This window comes from Aaosphaeria arxii (assembly GCF_010015735.1).
Source record: "Aaosphaeria arxii CBS 175.79 unplaced genomic scaffold BU24scaffold_4, whole genome shotgun sequence".
Taxonomy (NCBI): Eukaryota; Fungi; Ascomycota; class Dothideomycetes; order Pleosporales; genus Aaosphaeria; species Aaosphaeria arxii.
The window spans coordinates 324,756-338,338 of NW_022983477.1; the positions used below are offsets into that span (position 1 = coordinate 324,756).

At 48.4% G+C, this 13,583-nt stretch overlaps 6 protein-coding genes across 6 annotated transcripts; 2 read left to right on the top strand and 4 right to left on the bottom strand.

The window, feature by feature from the left end:
• Positions 1 to 112: 112 nt before the first annotated feature.
• BU24DRAFT_441109 (HEAT repeat protein-like protein) lies at positions 113 to 6,722 on the bottom strand. Its single transcript, XM_033530415.1, has 9 exons — positions 6,682 to 6,722; positions 4,175 to 6,624; positions 3,768 to 4,124; positions 2,447 to 3,721; positions 2,164 to 2,395; positions 1,816 to 2,114; positions 1,322 to 1,767; positions 1,156 to 1,274; positions 113 to 1,104 (listed from the first exon to the last, which is right to left on the bottom strand). The coding sequence occupies exons 2-9, from the start codon at positions 6,614 to 6,616 to the stop codon at positions 185 to 187; spliced, it is 6,090 nt and encodes a 2,029-aa protein (XP_033383651.1). The 5' UTR covers positions 6,617 to 6,624; positions 6,682 to 6,722; the 3' UTR covers positions 113 to 184.
• A 67-nt stretch (positions 6,723 to 6,789) lies between these two features.
• On the top strand, positions 6,790 to 8,124 carry BU24DRAFT_491576 (DUF28-domain-containing protein). The gene is made up of 2 exons (XM_033533810.1): positions 6,790 to 7,023; positions 7,079 to 8,124. Exons 1-2 carry the CDS (start codon positions 6,857 to 6,859, stop codon positions 7,845 to 7,847), a joined length of 936 nt encoding a protein of 311 aa, XP_033383652.1. The 5' UTR covers positions 6,790 to 6,856; the 3' UTR covers positions 7,848 to 8,124.
• On the bottom strand, positions 8,066 to 8,435 carry BU24DRAFT_491577 (uncharacterized protein; the record flags this gene model as incomplete). The annotated part of the gene is made up of 2 exons (XM_033533811.1): positions 8,362 to 8,435; positions 8,066 to 8,302 (listed from the first exon to the last, which is right to left on the bottom strand). Exons 1-2 carry the CDS (start codon positions 8,389 to 8,391, stop codon positions 8,066 to 8,068), a joined length of 267 nt encoding a protein of 88 aa, XP_033383653.1. The 5' UTR covers positions 8,392 to 8,435.
• Positions 8,436 to 9,023: 588 nt separating this feature from the next.
• Positions 9,024 to 10,164, top strand: BU24DRAFT_421619 (ClpP/crotonase). The gene is made up of 2 exons (XM_033527770.1): positions 9,024 to 9,339; positions 9,401 to 10,164. The coding sequence occupies exons 1-2, from the start codon at positions 9,152 to 9,154 to the stop codon at positions 10,023 to 10,025; spliced, it is 813 nt and encodes a 270-aa protein (XP_033383654.1). The 5' UTR covers positions 9,024 to 9,151; the 3' UTR covers positions 10,026 to 10,164.
• BU24DRAFT_461567 (uncharacterized protein) lies at positions 10,077 to 11,320 on the bottom strand (the record flags this gene model as incomplete). Its single annotated transcript, XM_033531899.1, has 2 exons — positions 10,077 to 10,388; positions 10,439 to 11,320. 2 exons carry the CDS (start codon positions 11,318 to 11,320, stop codon positions 10,077 to 10,079), a joined length of 1,194 nt encoding a protein of 397 aa, XP_033383655.1.
• Positions 11,321 to 11,604: 284 nt separating this feature from the next.
• On the bottom strand, positions 11,605 to 13,149 carry BU24DRAFT_421621 (NAD(P)-binding protein). Its single transcript, XM_033527771.1, has 5 exons — positions 12,757 to 13,149; positions 12,602 to 12,687; positions 12,385 to 12,549; positions 12,267 to 12,337; positions 11,605 to 12,217 (listed from the first exon to the last, which is right to left on the bottom strand). The coding sequence occupies exons 1-5, from the start codon at positions 13,050 to 13,052 to the stop codon at positions 11,666 to 11,668; spliced, it is 1,170 nt and encodes a 389-aa protein (XP_033383656.1). The 5' UTR covers positions 13,053 to 13,149; the 3' UTR covers positions 11,605 to 11,665.
• Positions 13,150 to 13,583: the final 434 nt, after the last annotated feature.

Here is a 13,583-nt window from a genome sequence, read left to right on the forward strand (position 1 = left end):
AGCATACGTCCGGGATAATGATATCAACTATCCTACAGAGGGAAGCCGGTAACACGACTTGGTATGATGCACTGTGTCAGACGCGGGAAAATTCGTACACATAAACGTTGATCGATTTTCTCTATTAAATACTACATGCCGGGTATCTGCGCTGCATCAGATGCACAATCTCCAATTATCTACTTCATGAGCCAAAATTCATCTTTAGAGCGATGGTTGGCTCTTCCGATGTTTCCTTTTGTACAGTCTTCTTCGTACCAACACCACTCTTTAGAATATTCTCCATGTATGTTCTTTGGTCGGCACTCAAGCCTGCAACAACTGACTTGAAAGTCTCTTGATCTGAGCCAGCGAATTCCAGTAACCTTGCAGCCGTCTCGCCTGTGGCATTTTGTTCTTTACTGGTACGCGCTAGCAAGGCTGGAACGATGATCTTCGCAGCAAGCTGTCGCTGCTCAGGCTGGGTGAGTGTAGATATAAATGCTACAAGTGTAGATGCCAATATGGTTCGCGTCTCATCCAAGCCTTCGACATCTTCTGGATTCGCCAGGAAAGACAGTGCTCGCGGGAGGATTTGGGATGCCAATGCAGTCTCCACATGGCCTCTTTTGGGAAGCAGAAGTAGCGAGCGGCAGCAGCCTGCAGCGACTTTGCTTGTCATGCGATTACCCAAACACTCAAAGAGTTCTTCGACGAAACGCTGGATAAGTGGATCATGAGGCTGGAAGAGGCTTGCTGAAGAGCTCAAGACAATCGTGGTGGCCAGGATGGTATTCTTCTCACATGCAAGCGCTGCTTCGAATTCGCGATTCTGGGCGAGTTTGAGTATTTGAAGGAAGCGCGTGATAGTGGCGCGTAATTGATCTGTCGAGTCGGGGTGTGGGTTGACGGTGAGACTGCTAACAAATCGTTTCAAGATGGGTAGCGCGGTTGGCACGACTGTAGCTTGACAAGCTCCAGTGCCGAGTATTGTAGCAAAAATGTGCAGAATGCAAGCGTGAAGATCCCCCTTGATAATGGAGGGGAAAACCTGGGCAGCATCTACAAGAGCAGACAATGCGGTGTTCAACAAGGCCATAGCCTCTTCGTTCAGGTCGTAGCGTGCTATATGAGTTAGTAAATTTTAGACTATCATAGGAGCCATGAAGTACTCACCTCTAGTCTTTGTATCATCGAGGTTTGGTACAAGGCCAGTTAGCACTAGGACCATGATCTTGGTAAGCTCGAAGAGCTGGTCAATATCGTCTGAAAGATGTTCATCGCCAGGGGTAGAGCTTATGTTGTTAGCATAGTGGACCAAATTGGCGAAAATGGAGCTTACCTCTGGCTTCTCCTCGCTGATGGATGACCCAGGCAGAGATTTCTGGCTATCTCAACAATGACTGTCTGTATGTTCAACCCTTCTGTGAGAACCAAACGATCGAGCATATCCATCGTTTCAGAAAAGACAACTTCTTGGTAAATTGCGTGACCAGAGACTGCCGGTCGAAGAATCTTCTTCAAGGCCCGCAAAATCTCAAGGATCTGTTCTTTCGAAGCCTGGAGATCACCAGGACGCCCAGCCAAGGCTTCAAACGCAAGTCCGAAGAGTACGAAAAAGAAAGCCACTGGTTCGTCACGGTAGTTGATGCTGTCATTGATTTTCGTCTTGGTGCTATCGGCCGAAAGTTCGGTCTTGCCGTCGAGGGCGTCGAAGACAAATTCACTGTCTTCGTCAATGAGGCTGGCAATGGCGTCAACAAGGTTGAGCCAAGACTCCTGGTAGAACTAAAACAGTCAGCATATTTGGATCATTCCGATCGATGGGGATCTTACTGTGAGTAATGTTTCACGATTGAGTGCAGCGTAAATTGTGTCTAGACTGCCTGATAGTGACGCAGATCCCATGGACGAGATATCAGGCTCAAACCGCAACCGCGCATACTCTCGAAGCGAAGAAAGCCACAGAGGGGTCAGTTTTGCAATGTGTGGCTTCAAAACATCGATCAGGTAGGTTTGTTCGGCACTGGCGATCTGAAGTTCGGCCCAGGCTGAAAACACAGCCATCTTGACCATGACTTGAGCATTGGAACTCAACCCTTTGAGGTCTCCAATTGAGGCAGTTTCCGATTCACCTACATCATCGTTAGTAATCATAAAGAAGACGCTCATTGAGCGACTTACTTGAGAAGTTCTCGAGGGCCGAGACAAGCAACTTCAGTATACGGCCCATTCGATCGACATCTGTCACAATTCCAGTGGCAATGAATGTGGCACATACATTCACCGCCTCAGCAGCCAATTCCGGAGACGAGTCTGCCGCAAAAGCTGGTGTAAGTGCCGATCCTATTTGGGCCTGATACTGTTCGAGCAGTGTCACCTCTGCGAAGTCTGGGTCCGGCGTTTTACCAAATAACTTTGAAATGTTAGTACCAAATACTTTAACAGCAAATAGCTAAGAACATACCTTGAGAATTTGATCGATAATCTTCAATCCACGAATTCGGAGCTGGACAACTCCGGCAGTTGATGCGGAAAAAGCTATTCGCACGACATCGGCGACCTTGTGCTGGAGAGCCATCACGCATTCGGACTCCTCTCGGAAAGTTGCTTCCTTAGTTACCATAGCGACAAGTTCACTGAGGCAGTCCATGGCGAAAGTTCGTACCTGCCACTTCAGTAACTCTTGGGTTGCAGATCCAGGACCATTGACCTCAGTGCCAGTCGCATTAGAAGATGCCGCGAATCCGGCAACCTCTTCATCAACTACTTCTGTGACACCACCTCTGGGCTTCTCTTCTGTTTGATCAGCCTCTGCTACGCGCTTCGTCTTGGTGAGAATTGACTGGAATCTTTGTACCCAAGCAGGGGTGTCACTGAGTCCAGTTTGGTGGAGCCAGTTGCGGATGATGTTCCTCACAACGTCATGATCCGGTTCACGGTCAAGAACATGCCACAGTTGATCTTCAAGACCTTCGTCGCCTGCTTTGAGGACGTCTTCGGTGTTCCGCCTCATCAAGTTATGCAGTCCATCGGCGCTCATGTCGCGTATCTGAGCTGAGTTGCTTTCGAGACCTTGCTGTAGCTGCTTGACATAAAGAGCAAACTCCATATGACCAGGAGCGTAGAGAGATACATGTTCCTGGCATCTAAGAGCCTCTACGGCAATCAAGTCGTCCGGCTCTGTTTTGAAGAGACCAATGAGGGTCATGATCATGTCGCGTGCTTTCGCCATGTCCTGCAGGTCTGGCCCGAGGACATTGATTGCACTTTCTATGCACCTAACAATGACAGCTGGCGTAGGTAGGTCTACCTCAATGTTTGATGATGCCAACGAGATGGATTCCTCGTTATGCGTATCAGCTGCGTAAAGCTGAGCGAGCATACCAAGAGTACCCATAACCGAGCCAGAAAAGCTTAGGCCAGCAGAGTCTGCTACCCTTGCCAGACTTTCAAGAGCCCAGAAGTGGACAACAGGGTGAGGGTCGTTAGCTAGAGACATGAGTATACCGAGAATGTTCTTGAGATGGTAGCCTGCTGCCATTCCGCCTAATTGGGAGTGGATGCACCCCAATGCTGCTGCGTACCCAGATCGTGCATTAGGCTCACGATTGGCGACAATTTGGTCAACTAGATAATTGACTTCCGTTGTAGTAAAAGCATTGCCAGAGCTGTTGCAGAGGCGGCCCAAGGCTTCACTCGCAAGATTACGAAGATAGGGATCGGGAAGAACAACAAACACCTATGCGTATTAGCTAGCGAGGCGAAGGGCGTGGATTTTAACTTACGTGTAGGAGGTCTTGAATGACCTTCTCCACAGCTGCGCCTTTGAGATCCCCAGGAGTTGATCTCGTTTCTTTAGCTGCAACCTTGAGAGCTGACAGAAGTGCGTATGCAATATTGACCATCAAAGCAATTTTCCTATGCGGATCCCTTTGCAAGCTGCTAGCCGATAGAAATGATGTCATCTGCTCTAGAATACTCTCTTGAATTTTGGGAGTCTGTAGAGGTAGGCAGATAGCAAATAGCTGGAGGGCGGAGTTCACGACTTCCGTGGCAGGAGGATGGGGCAAATCATCTGAGTCGCCACGGATATAGAGAGATATCGAATCATGTTCGCGGGCTCCACAAACAGGAGAAAGAAGCTGCAGTAGGCGTTAGAGTAGGAACGGTCGGCAAGATTGGTGATACTCACTGTGCCGTCGATGGTTGCTTCTGGCCCATGTCTAGTGACCCAGTGATGTTTTCCGCTTGCATCTTGCTCCCCAGCAAGGGGACAGATATCATAGCCCTTGACGAGGCCGGTCACTCCGAAACCGTGATTATCGGCGACGTCCCATATGGATTCGAAATTACCAGCGGAGCTTGCTATTGAAGTACCAAGGGAAGTCGTTGTGTACTTGTCCGGGTCTGCAAACGATGCAATGGCAAAAGGAAGCAAGTTTGTTTGCAAAAGGACCTCACTGCTTCCGGCCGGGCTCAAGTCTACAAGCTTCGTATAGGCCTGCAAAACTCGTCGTCTGACCATGAGGTCAAAGTCAAGAAGCTGAAGAGCAGGAGATAACCGCTGATTGACATCATCTGTCGTTTTCTTCGCTGGAAGTGTGTTAAGGAACATCGTAGTATTTTGAAGCATAGCAGCAAGACGCTTTGTGACGTCTAGAGTCAGTAGTCTGTTGTTGAATTCCAGGAATGTAAGAATCGACCCCAGAGCACACTCTCGTACATGAGCTAGGAAGCTCAATTCGAGAACATTTCGTTGAACCATGTTGTCTTTGTTGAGAGGTTTGGGGAGCGCATTCTTCCATAGCAAAAGCAGCTGCGATAGGTGGATCTTGACAAAGTTTGGTCCAAGGGTCATCAAGCCCCCAATCAAGATCCAGGCTACTTGGATCTGTGTCGATGATACGCGAAGATCAGAATTGCTTGCTGACTTGAGCAAAGAAGTAGCTTGCGAGAGCACACGGGAATTAACGTCGACCGATCCATGCAAAGGTTGAGATGTGGAAGTGCTCAATATTGCAGAGAGACCATTGGCAAGTCCAACACACCGACGAGGCGATTGACGTGGGCTGCCTAGCAAGCCAAGTTCCCGATTGACGCTGTTCATGCATATGGTAACGGAAGGAAGGAGTTGTAGCGGACATGCCAGTACAAAGGCACGGAGACAGGACGAAGCCCACACCTGGACCGTGTAGCTGGGATGCTGAAGTACTTGCAGGAGACCATCCCTGCAAGCATCTGCGAGGACGTTCGAGGCTGATCCTAAGCTCTTGAACAAGGCTGATAATGCGCTCAAAGCACCGATCAGTGTCTGTTTGCTTGGTTCTGGCCGCTCTTTCAAGGCTTGAGGATAATCTTTAAGAACCTCGTTCACAAGGAATCTCGCAGCGTTCAATTGGCCTCCTTCTCCGAGCAATTCCCGGCCGACGACGGTTTCTAGGATGATAGCCACGAACTTGCGTGTACTTAGCGTTCGATATCGATTTTGGACGATTGTAGGATGACTGAGGAGATCTACAAAGAAGTGACGCGCGATCTCTCCATATTTGCTTTCTACCAGACTTTCTCCCAGCCCTCGTAGTGTCTTGGTGTAGCATATCGCAATTCCCGCTCTTGCTCGAGTTCCGGTCGCAGGCTTGCAATATTGCGTCGACAAAAGCTTGAGTAATGCGGACAGGCTGAAAGCAAGTTGAGTGCTGGATGCTTTGGGAGCCGGTGATTCAGGTCTTTCCATTACATCTTCATCGCCATCTAGATCAGTCCCTTTCCTGGCTTTCTTCTTCATGGTTTTCGATCTGACCAATGGCATTTCTATTGGTACAGTCTCATTGTAGTTCTTCACCAAAGCTGCACTCAAACACGATGCAGCAGCACGTCTGACTGTAGACGAGCCGCTGTCCATCACCTTCCATATAGCCGTCTGCAACTTTTCGAAATCATTTGAGTTGTCAAAGTATGAGGTGTGCCTGACAAGCATCTCCAAGCAGTAGCATGCGTTGGCCTGCGTCAAGAGAGACTTGTCGCCGGAGCACGCCGAACGCGCCTGTTTCCAAGCATCTCTTGCGATAATCTCATCGGCGGAGCCACCGACACCTTTGATAACTCTGCCTACTGCCTTGAATATGGTTGCCCTCAGGCCGGTGTGGTTTTGAGCGAGTTTGACGAGACGTAACAGCGATGTGGCTGCGAGCGGTGAGAGCCCGATGGCGCTATCCCCTGCAGCCTCAAATACGGAACCCAGGCAGTATGCTGCGGCATGTTTTGTCCTTATGTCTTTCTCTGTCTTTCCTGCAGCATTCAGAATAGCGCATAGTTCGTTGATCGACTCGAATAGCAGCTTTCTATCCCCCTTTTCGAATATGCCCGCGAATGCCCGGCCCAGATTATTTCGGATGACCCTTGTAGGTGCTGGGGAATTGAGATTAATGACTTGGAATAGCTCTTTCTTGATATATATCTGGTGCGCAGATGCCCCATCCGCATCTAAGTTTCCGACATGTCGAGCAAGATCAGACGTAAAGGTCAGTAGATAGAGATCTTGCTGTTCTGAAGGGAGCGCATGCAGCTTCTTGACGTCGAGTTCGGGGTTCGAGGAGGTAGCGGTGTCGTTGACGGGCTGCTGTTCCGTCGCCATTGTGACTACTAAAGCGGGCGGAAATATCAGTACGAAATATTCGAAATTGGACGTGTTTAACTCACATGGCGCGGTGTTGCTTGACCTCAGTGGTAGAAGGTTGAGGTCTAGATGACAACGTGGGGGTAGACTATAGCTCACGTTGCGGAGTTGTCCTCACCTCCGTTGCGCCAAGCACCTTGCTAGTTTTCCACTCGCCCATAGCATGATGACGATCACGACTACAATTGCCTTATTATAATGTCCGCGCCTCGATTTCGGGTCACTAGACCCTCATCCCTTGGAAAATACCTCGAATGCGCCTGTCGACGACCGACGCCACCGCCCAATCGGTGTCAATATGAGCGAACGCTGAAATGGCAAACGAGGACTTTCTCCAGCTCTCCAGCATGCAACTCGGGCCATTCGTATGCCGAACAACCACATTTCATGGCTCAAAGCAACGGCTAACATTGATCCAAGTAAATGGGCGACCATCAAGCATGACAAGGGCAAAAATGACGCAGCAAAGAGCAAACAGCGAGCAATCATGACCAAAGACATTTCGAACGCAGTAAAAATTGGTGGACCTGACCCGAACATGAACCCACGCCTCGCCCTCGCCATATCCACTGCGAAGAAGAGTGCCGTACCGAAGGCAAATATCGAGGCAGCCATCGCCCGCGGCCAAGGTCTATCTGCCTCCGGCGCCGCGCTCGAAGCGGTGACCCTCGAAGCTATGTTACCTGGTTCAATTGCCGCAGTCATTGAATGCCAAACAGACAACAAGTTGCGTTTATTGGCTGACCTACGGTTGCTAATCAAAGAGTTGGGTGGACAAGTAACACCAAGCGGCTACATGTTCGAAAAGAAGGGGCGCATCATACTCCAGAAAAAGGACGGCATTGGCGCAGACGAGGTCCTTGAGCCGGCACTGGAACTCGGTGTATTGGATGTAGTAGAGGACTCGGAAGGTCGAGTAATAATTTACACTGAACCTGCTCAAACGAAGACAACAGCAGAGACAATTGCAAAAGAATTGGAGATGGAGATCGAAGAAAGCGAGATCATCTGGGACCCAAATGAAGATACCAAGGTTCAATTGGAGAATGATCCCGCGGCAAAGGAACTCAGCAACTTTTTGGATGATTTGCAAGAAGTTACAGGTATCCAAGGTATCTATATGAATTTAGCCCAGGGTGGCGTGTCCGACGAATTGTGGACCGATATTCGGGGTAAAGTTACTATTTGAACATCTCAAAATCATGTAGCTCGATAGAATTGTTACAAATGTAATATACAACGCTGTACACTTTTTACAACGTAACCTCAACCTTTCGTAAAACCGTGACGCCGTGAACAATATGCAATGTTTGGGTCCTTTTCCGAGAGATCTTTTAACATCTCACGACAGTATCATTTCCACTCGTCCAAATGATCAATCAACGAGAGCTTTTGTGCCGTCACATATCATGATCCCCTACCCTCCGCCGCAGCCTGATTTGCCTCCTCTGCCTCCCTCAGCCTCCTCGCTTGTTGCCTCTGTGCTTTCAGTCGCGCGAGCTCTTTCTGGATCTCTTCGCGCTCATAGGGGATCTTGTGTGTCTGTCCTTCTTTCGGCCAGAAGTCGGGTACAGTAAATTTGCCATCCAGGTTCGTTCCAAAGTAGTACATGGTTCCGATGGGAAAGAGGATGTACATCCCAAACTAAAGCGACAGTAAAGTCAGCAACATTGCATTGTCACAAATATGAGCGCTGTTCGTACCTTGAATACTTCGAGATTTGGACCTCCCATTTTGAATTTGTGTTTGTTGTATATGGCTTAACGTACGACAAGCGTGGACCTGGAGAAGCAGAGCCAGAGCCAGTGGAGTGATGAGCTCAGGAAAATGTTTGGGGAGATGGTTCGTAGATTGTGCGGGTTATTATCGGATCTTGTCTGTTTTACTCCCCCAATCAGCCTTCATGGATTTACGAATGTTCCTTAAACTTACTTGTACCATCTAGCACGAGTAAATGGCTGTATGAACCTGGTAATAACATTGTGAATTGTCGCCAACTAGCCCCTTTCTTATCGTAGTAGCAATGCTACCTCAACTGTCACCGCATTCTTGACGACATTCATACCACTGTCAGTCAAGTTACTACTGGTGGCTGCTCCTTTCGCCATCTATCACGATTGGTGTATATCTCTGAATCAATTCCCATATCATTGCATAGTCTCCCATACCTGATACTTAGTGAATAGATTTCTAAAAATCATTCTTTCGTACGGGTAGTATATAATACTATTCGAACGATACACTGCTTTGGATTACTATCCCCAGGTGGCACTAACACTGTGTTCGGTATAGCTCAGATCACGACCTGTGGAGCTGCCGCGCGAGACCTCGGCTCATCTCCCATAAGTATTACTCTCCCGGAGACCGTCATATAGACTTCAACTTCCACTATTTCCTGACCTCGCACCTTCTTAGACGTACTTCATATCAGTTCCTCCTATCTCATCAAATAATCAATCAAAACCACCTGAAATCTTGTCTCCGAAAGAAAGTATGGCAGAAGACGGCATTCTCGTTGAGTACAAAGGCAAGGTTGCCATCATCACGCTCAATCAGCCGAAGAAGCTCAATGCCCTGAATGGAGATTTATATTTTGCGCTCGCGAAGGCGATGTACGAAGTTGCTGCTCGCGACGACATCTACATTACTGTTCTTACCGGCAAGGGGAGATATTTCTCTGCGTAAGTCGTTGTCTAAGCTCTACTTCTTTCACATGAAGGGTGTCGCTAACTTTCTATCTAGAGGCGCGGATGTAGCCATTGGTGGTTCCCAACCAGAGAACGAAGACCTTCGCCGCTTCTGGCTGAAGAATTTCGTTTCGAACAATCTTCACATCACACACGCATTTTACTCTCATCCTAAGATTCTCGTTACTGCTCTAAACGGTCCGGCAGTTGGATTGTCAGCGGCGCTCATTGCCTTCTCGGATTTCATCTACGCCGCACCGCACTCTTTCTTGCTGACGCCATTTTCGTCCCTCGGTCTTGTTGCCGAGGGTAACGCATCTGTTGGCTTCGTTCGCCGCTTGGGCATCAGCAAGGCAAATGAGGCGCTGATCATGAGCAAGCGCATCACATGCGAGGAGCTCGTCCAGACTGGTTTTGTGAACCAAGTTATCGATGTTGGCAGCAAGGACTCACCAAAATTCTTGGAAGAGGTACTAAAAGAGGTTGATAACCGACTGGGCGACCACTTGAATGGCGAAAGTCTGATCGGCATCAAGAGACTGATAAGGAAGCCGGAAATGGATATCCTCGATAAGCAGGGTGTCGAGGAAGTCTTTGCGGGACTTCAACGATTTTTGAAGGGTGTGCCACAAGAAGAATTCAGGAAAATCGCAAGCGGCGAGAAAAAGCATAAATTGTAGATGTACGATGAGAGCAGGGAATTCGGCGACTAGGTTAGATATTATTTAAATTTATGCAAGAGATACGCCGCCCTCTGTGACTAGTATCTCCCCACCGAGCGTGCTCTGATTATGCGGTGGTCTGAACTCGCCAGAATCTTTGGGGCTGTGATCGGGTTCTGGTGGCGGCTTGTTTTCCTTCGCCTTCTTTGAATCCTCAGCATGCGAGGCTCGACTTGAGGCTTTCAGGGACAAGAACAGCATGACTGCTGCAACTCCAACAGTAATAGCAGCTCGGCGGGTCAGTACCCATCGTAAGCCTTCAACATCGCTGCGCGAATCTGAGTTCAAGACCACAGTGATTTTGTAGTTGAGTTCTTGGATCTACAAAAATGTCAGAATCATCAATAAAAGAGCGTCCGCTCGGCGCATACCATTGTCTCCATAGTCCTCTGCTCTTGCCTGACTGCCATTTTGCGGTCATCGAAAAGCCCTTTGAGCTCATCTTTCAAGTGACTAGTTTCCTGTCCCAACCTCTGATTGAGAATGTCCACTTCGTGCTGAAGCTGATTCCTCTCAGAACGCATCGACTCGATCTCTCCTTTCCTTTTGTTTTCTAACTCGGTGCGTAGTTCGCTGCAGGCTGCGCGGAACAGGTATGTTTCGTTTTCGACGTTGGATTTTGACACTAGTCCATCCCGCGCAAGGTCCATATTCGCCGTTAAGACTCCACGAACAGCTTTCATGATTGTAACAGATTGTTCTTGCGTGAAACCACTCTTTGTAAGGCCTTTTACGAGCCCGTATGTATCAAAGTGATGGACGTAAGGTGGGGTCTTTAGGTGCGGAGGCTTTCGCTGCTCTTCTTCCGCGGGAGAAGGCATGTGAAGGATGGTTTCCAAAGGCTTAGAATCTGGTGTACGTGGAGGCTCTGGTTGAGAAGTAGGAGGAGTGCTATCCACGGATTCGATTACATTCGACTGGGTCGCTTTCGTAGTTGCCGTTGACGGGAGCTCTTCTTCCTCTTCTTCCTCTACCGACTCAGAGGCATTTTCCGCTTTAGCTTCAGCTTCCACGTTGTCATTTTGGTCCTTCTGTAATTTTTGCTCTTGGGCATCCCGCAAGTGTTCAGCGGGCTCTTGAGCAGTACCGTATCGTTTCGGTACACTTCCCTGGCGGCGACGCGGGGTCGTGGATAGATTGCGATTGAAATGAGAGGTATGACGGAGCACGTGTACTCTTTGTACTCTTGGTCGCGCGAGCTGCACAGGGCGAAACAGCACCGGCCATAGGAATGGCAAACGCGGAGCTGCCATTTTATTGAGCTGCTTGCTGAAGAGAAGAGGGATTGTTTTGACCGAACCTCGGACACGAGGATTGAGAAAACGGCTGACTCATCGAAGCTCCACAAGAACGATCGACTTAAATCTGTATGATTTGCGTCTAACTTTAATTAGACGTCCGCCTTCTCCACTGATCTAACACGATGTACAACTACTCCGTTACATTGTTCAAGTTGACATAAAGAATCCTGTCAAAAACAACTTGCAATTTTCTTATGTTCTGCAAGGTCATGAAAATTTTTGTCTTATGATTTCACCAAAGGTTGACGATTAATTTGTATTGTTTGTGATTTACAACGTGGATTGGATAGAGTGTTCTTAATCCATACTGATCGACATAACTTGGTCACCATCTCGTGCAATATCTACTGCATTGCTGACTTCGATAAAATCCTCCAATTCCTCACTCGTAGTCTTCAGCTTCTCCTTCACAGCAATTACGCCTTCAAATCCGACTATATGTCGGGCCGGAGGATTGTCATGCCCGCCAATAGCAGTAAGCGCATGCACAGTCTCCGCAATGAGCGACGACTTTAGCGAATGCGGCAAAGGAGCATACAACGAAGTGACTGTGTCAGAACTGAGTAAGTCTCCGGTAAATAACTCGTCCATTGTTGTGTCCGGGCTCGTGACTGAAGTGCTATCTTCTGGTGATCTTTCGTCAGGGAATGCCGAAGGATTATTGAGTCGATCGATTTTGTCGAGGAGTCCGGAGAATATCTCTCGAGCAAGAGGCGCCGGGTTCTCGGCTTGGGAGTATTCTGGAAGAGGGGGAACGGACGTCATGCGATTGGTCAGAACATTGACTTCCATGTTGGCTTGAACGATGGACATCTTCACGTTGAAGGGGGCAATTTCGTAGGCGATGCTCTGAGCAAGTGGTTAGAGATGGCTTGAAGAGTGAACGGGGAATTCTTACGTCACAGTATCCTTCGATAGCCCACTGAGACGAACAGTATAAACCTAAGCCTGGGGTTCCCAGATGACCAGCTTTTTAATATTAGCTTTCATTCAAGCGCAATAGAGAGTGTACGTACTTATACCGGTCAGCATGATGATATGTCCATTGTTTCGCTGACGCATAATGGGAAGTACGGCCTTGATGATGTTGACATTGGCGAAGAAATTTGTTTCAAAGGTGTCTTGGACTAGACTGATCGTCCGGTTGCTCTGGGCCAACTCCTCCACCGCACCAATGACAGCTGTATGTGAACAGTCAGACAAAATACTGGATAGACGCTTGCTAAGAATTACCTTCACTGGTGCATCCCAGTAGCACATCGATTCGTCCGAAAGCTTCTACAGCCTCTGCTATGGCTGCTTGACATTGCCCCACGATTCTAAATGATGAGTTAGTATTTGGTCGTATTGAATCGAAACAACAGAAATCATCACTCTAAAGGCCGTACCTTCCGTCTAAGCCTACAACCCTCAATCGTTCTCTCCATCTCTCCGTCTTCTTTACTTCTTCAAGAAATGTGCGAAAATCCTCACTCTGGCCTTCTCTTTTCTCAAAGTCAATGGGTAATACACCCGCAACAACATAATCGCCATGATCTAAAACGTGCTTTGCAAGAGCAATGGATATCGGAGATGTACCGGAAGTGATGAACCATACACGGGGCGCATTATGAGGCGGGAAATGAGGGGAACGTGGTCTTGGAGGTCTCGATGCAGACGGCGCACTACTTGGATGAGGCGTCATTCTGTCCAGAGAAGATGTGAAGAGAGCATCGTCTGAACATTCAGGCGCATGGCACGAAACATTAATTCCACACTTTCTCCCATTCCCGGTAACACATTTATTAATGAGTGGCATGGCAGCGGGGATCGGCAGTTCACATCTCTCTAACGCCGACCCTCTTTTGCGCTATGCCAAATCCGGGCATTAGCGCCTCGTGAACTTTTTGATATCAACTTTCACCTTCACTACCCTACGTCACCGCAAACCCAACAATTTATTGTAATTCTAGTTTTGTAGGCAATTGGCTGTGAGATTAAGATTGAGATCGCGGACAATTTCTTCAATTCCATAATTTTCCAACCAAGTTACCCACGTCAGTGGTTACCAATTTGGAATTTGCATCGTACCCCACTGCGGTTCACCACAGTGTGCAACTTCACGCTCTTCACCTTGCGAACAAACGGTCAGTCATAATTTCTAAAGCCCCAGCCTCCTGTAGATAGCGTCCCGACCCCCTTCCGACCTCCTCTCAGCCCCCCGAATTATAGTCTA

Excerpts from the sequence above, each read along its gene's own strand:
- BU24DRAFT_441109 (XM_033530415.1), bottom strand. The coding sequence starts at position 6,616 with ATGGCGACGGAACAGCAGCCCGTCAACGACACCGCTACCTCCTCGAAC. Across the intron at positions 4,125-4,174 it reads AAGCAACCATCGACGGCACA|CTTCTTTCTCCTGTTTGTGG; the intron begins GTGAGTATCACC and ends CGCCTACTGCAG. Across the intron at positions 3,722-3,767 it reads TCATTCAAGACCTCCTACAC|GTGTTTGTTGTTCTTCCCGA; the intron begins GTAAGTTAAAAT and ends TAATACGCATAG.
- BU24DRAFT_491576 (XM_033533810.1), top strand. The coding sequence starts at position 6,857 with ATGTCCGCGCCTCGATTTCGGGTCACTAGACCCTCATCCCTTGGAAAA. Across the intron at positions 7,024-7,078 it reads GCATGCAACTCGGGCCATTC|TAAATGGGCGACCATCAAGC; the intron begins GTATGCCGAACA and ends CATTGATCCAAG.
- BU24DRAFT_421619 (XM_033527770.1), top strand. The coding sequence starts at position 9,152 with ATGGCAGAAGACGGCATTCTCGTTGAGTACAAAGGCAAGGTTGCCATC. Across the intron at positions 9,340-9,400 it reads AAGGGGAGATATTTCTCTGC|AGGCGCGGATGTAGCCATTG; the intron begins GTAAGTCGTTGT and ends CTTTCTATCTAG.
- BU24DRAFT_421621 (XM_033527771.1), bottom strand. The coding sequence starts at position 13,052 with ATGACGCCTCATCCAAGTAGTGCGCCGTCTGCATCGAGACCTCCAAGA. Across the intron at positions 12,550-12,601 it reads ACTGGGATGCACCAGTGAAG|CTGTCATTGGTGCGGTGGAG; the intron begins GTAATTCTTAGC and ends GTTCACATACAG. Across the intron at positions 12,338-12,384 it reads CATCATGCTGACCGGTATAA|CTGGTCATCTGGGAACCCCA; the intron begins GTACGTACACTC and ends AATATTAAAAAG.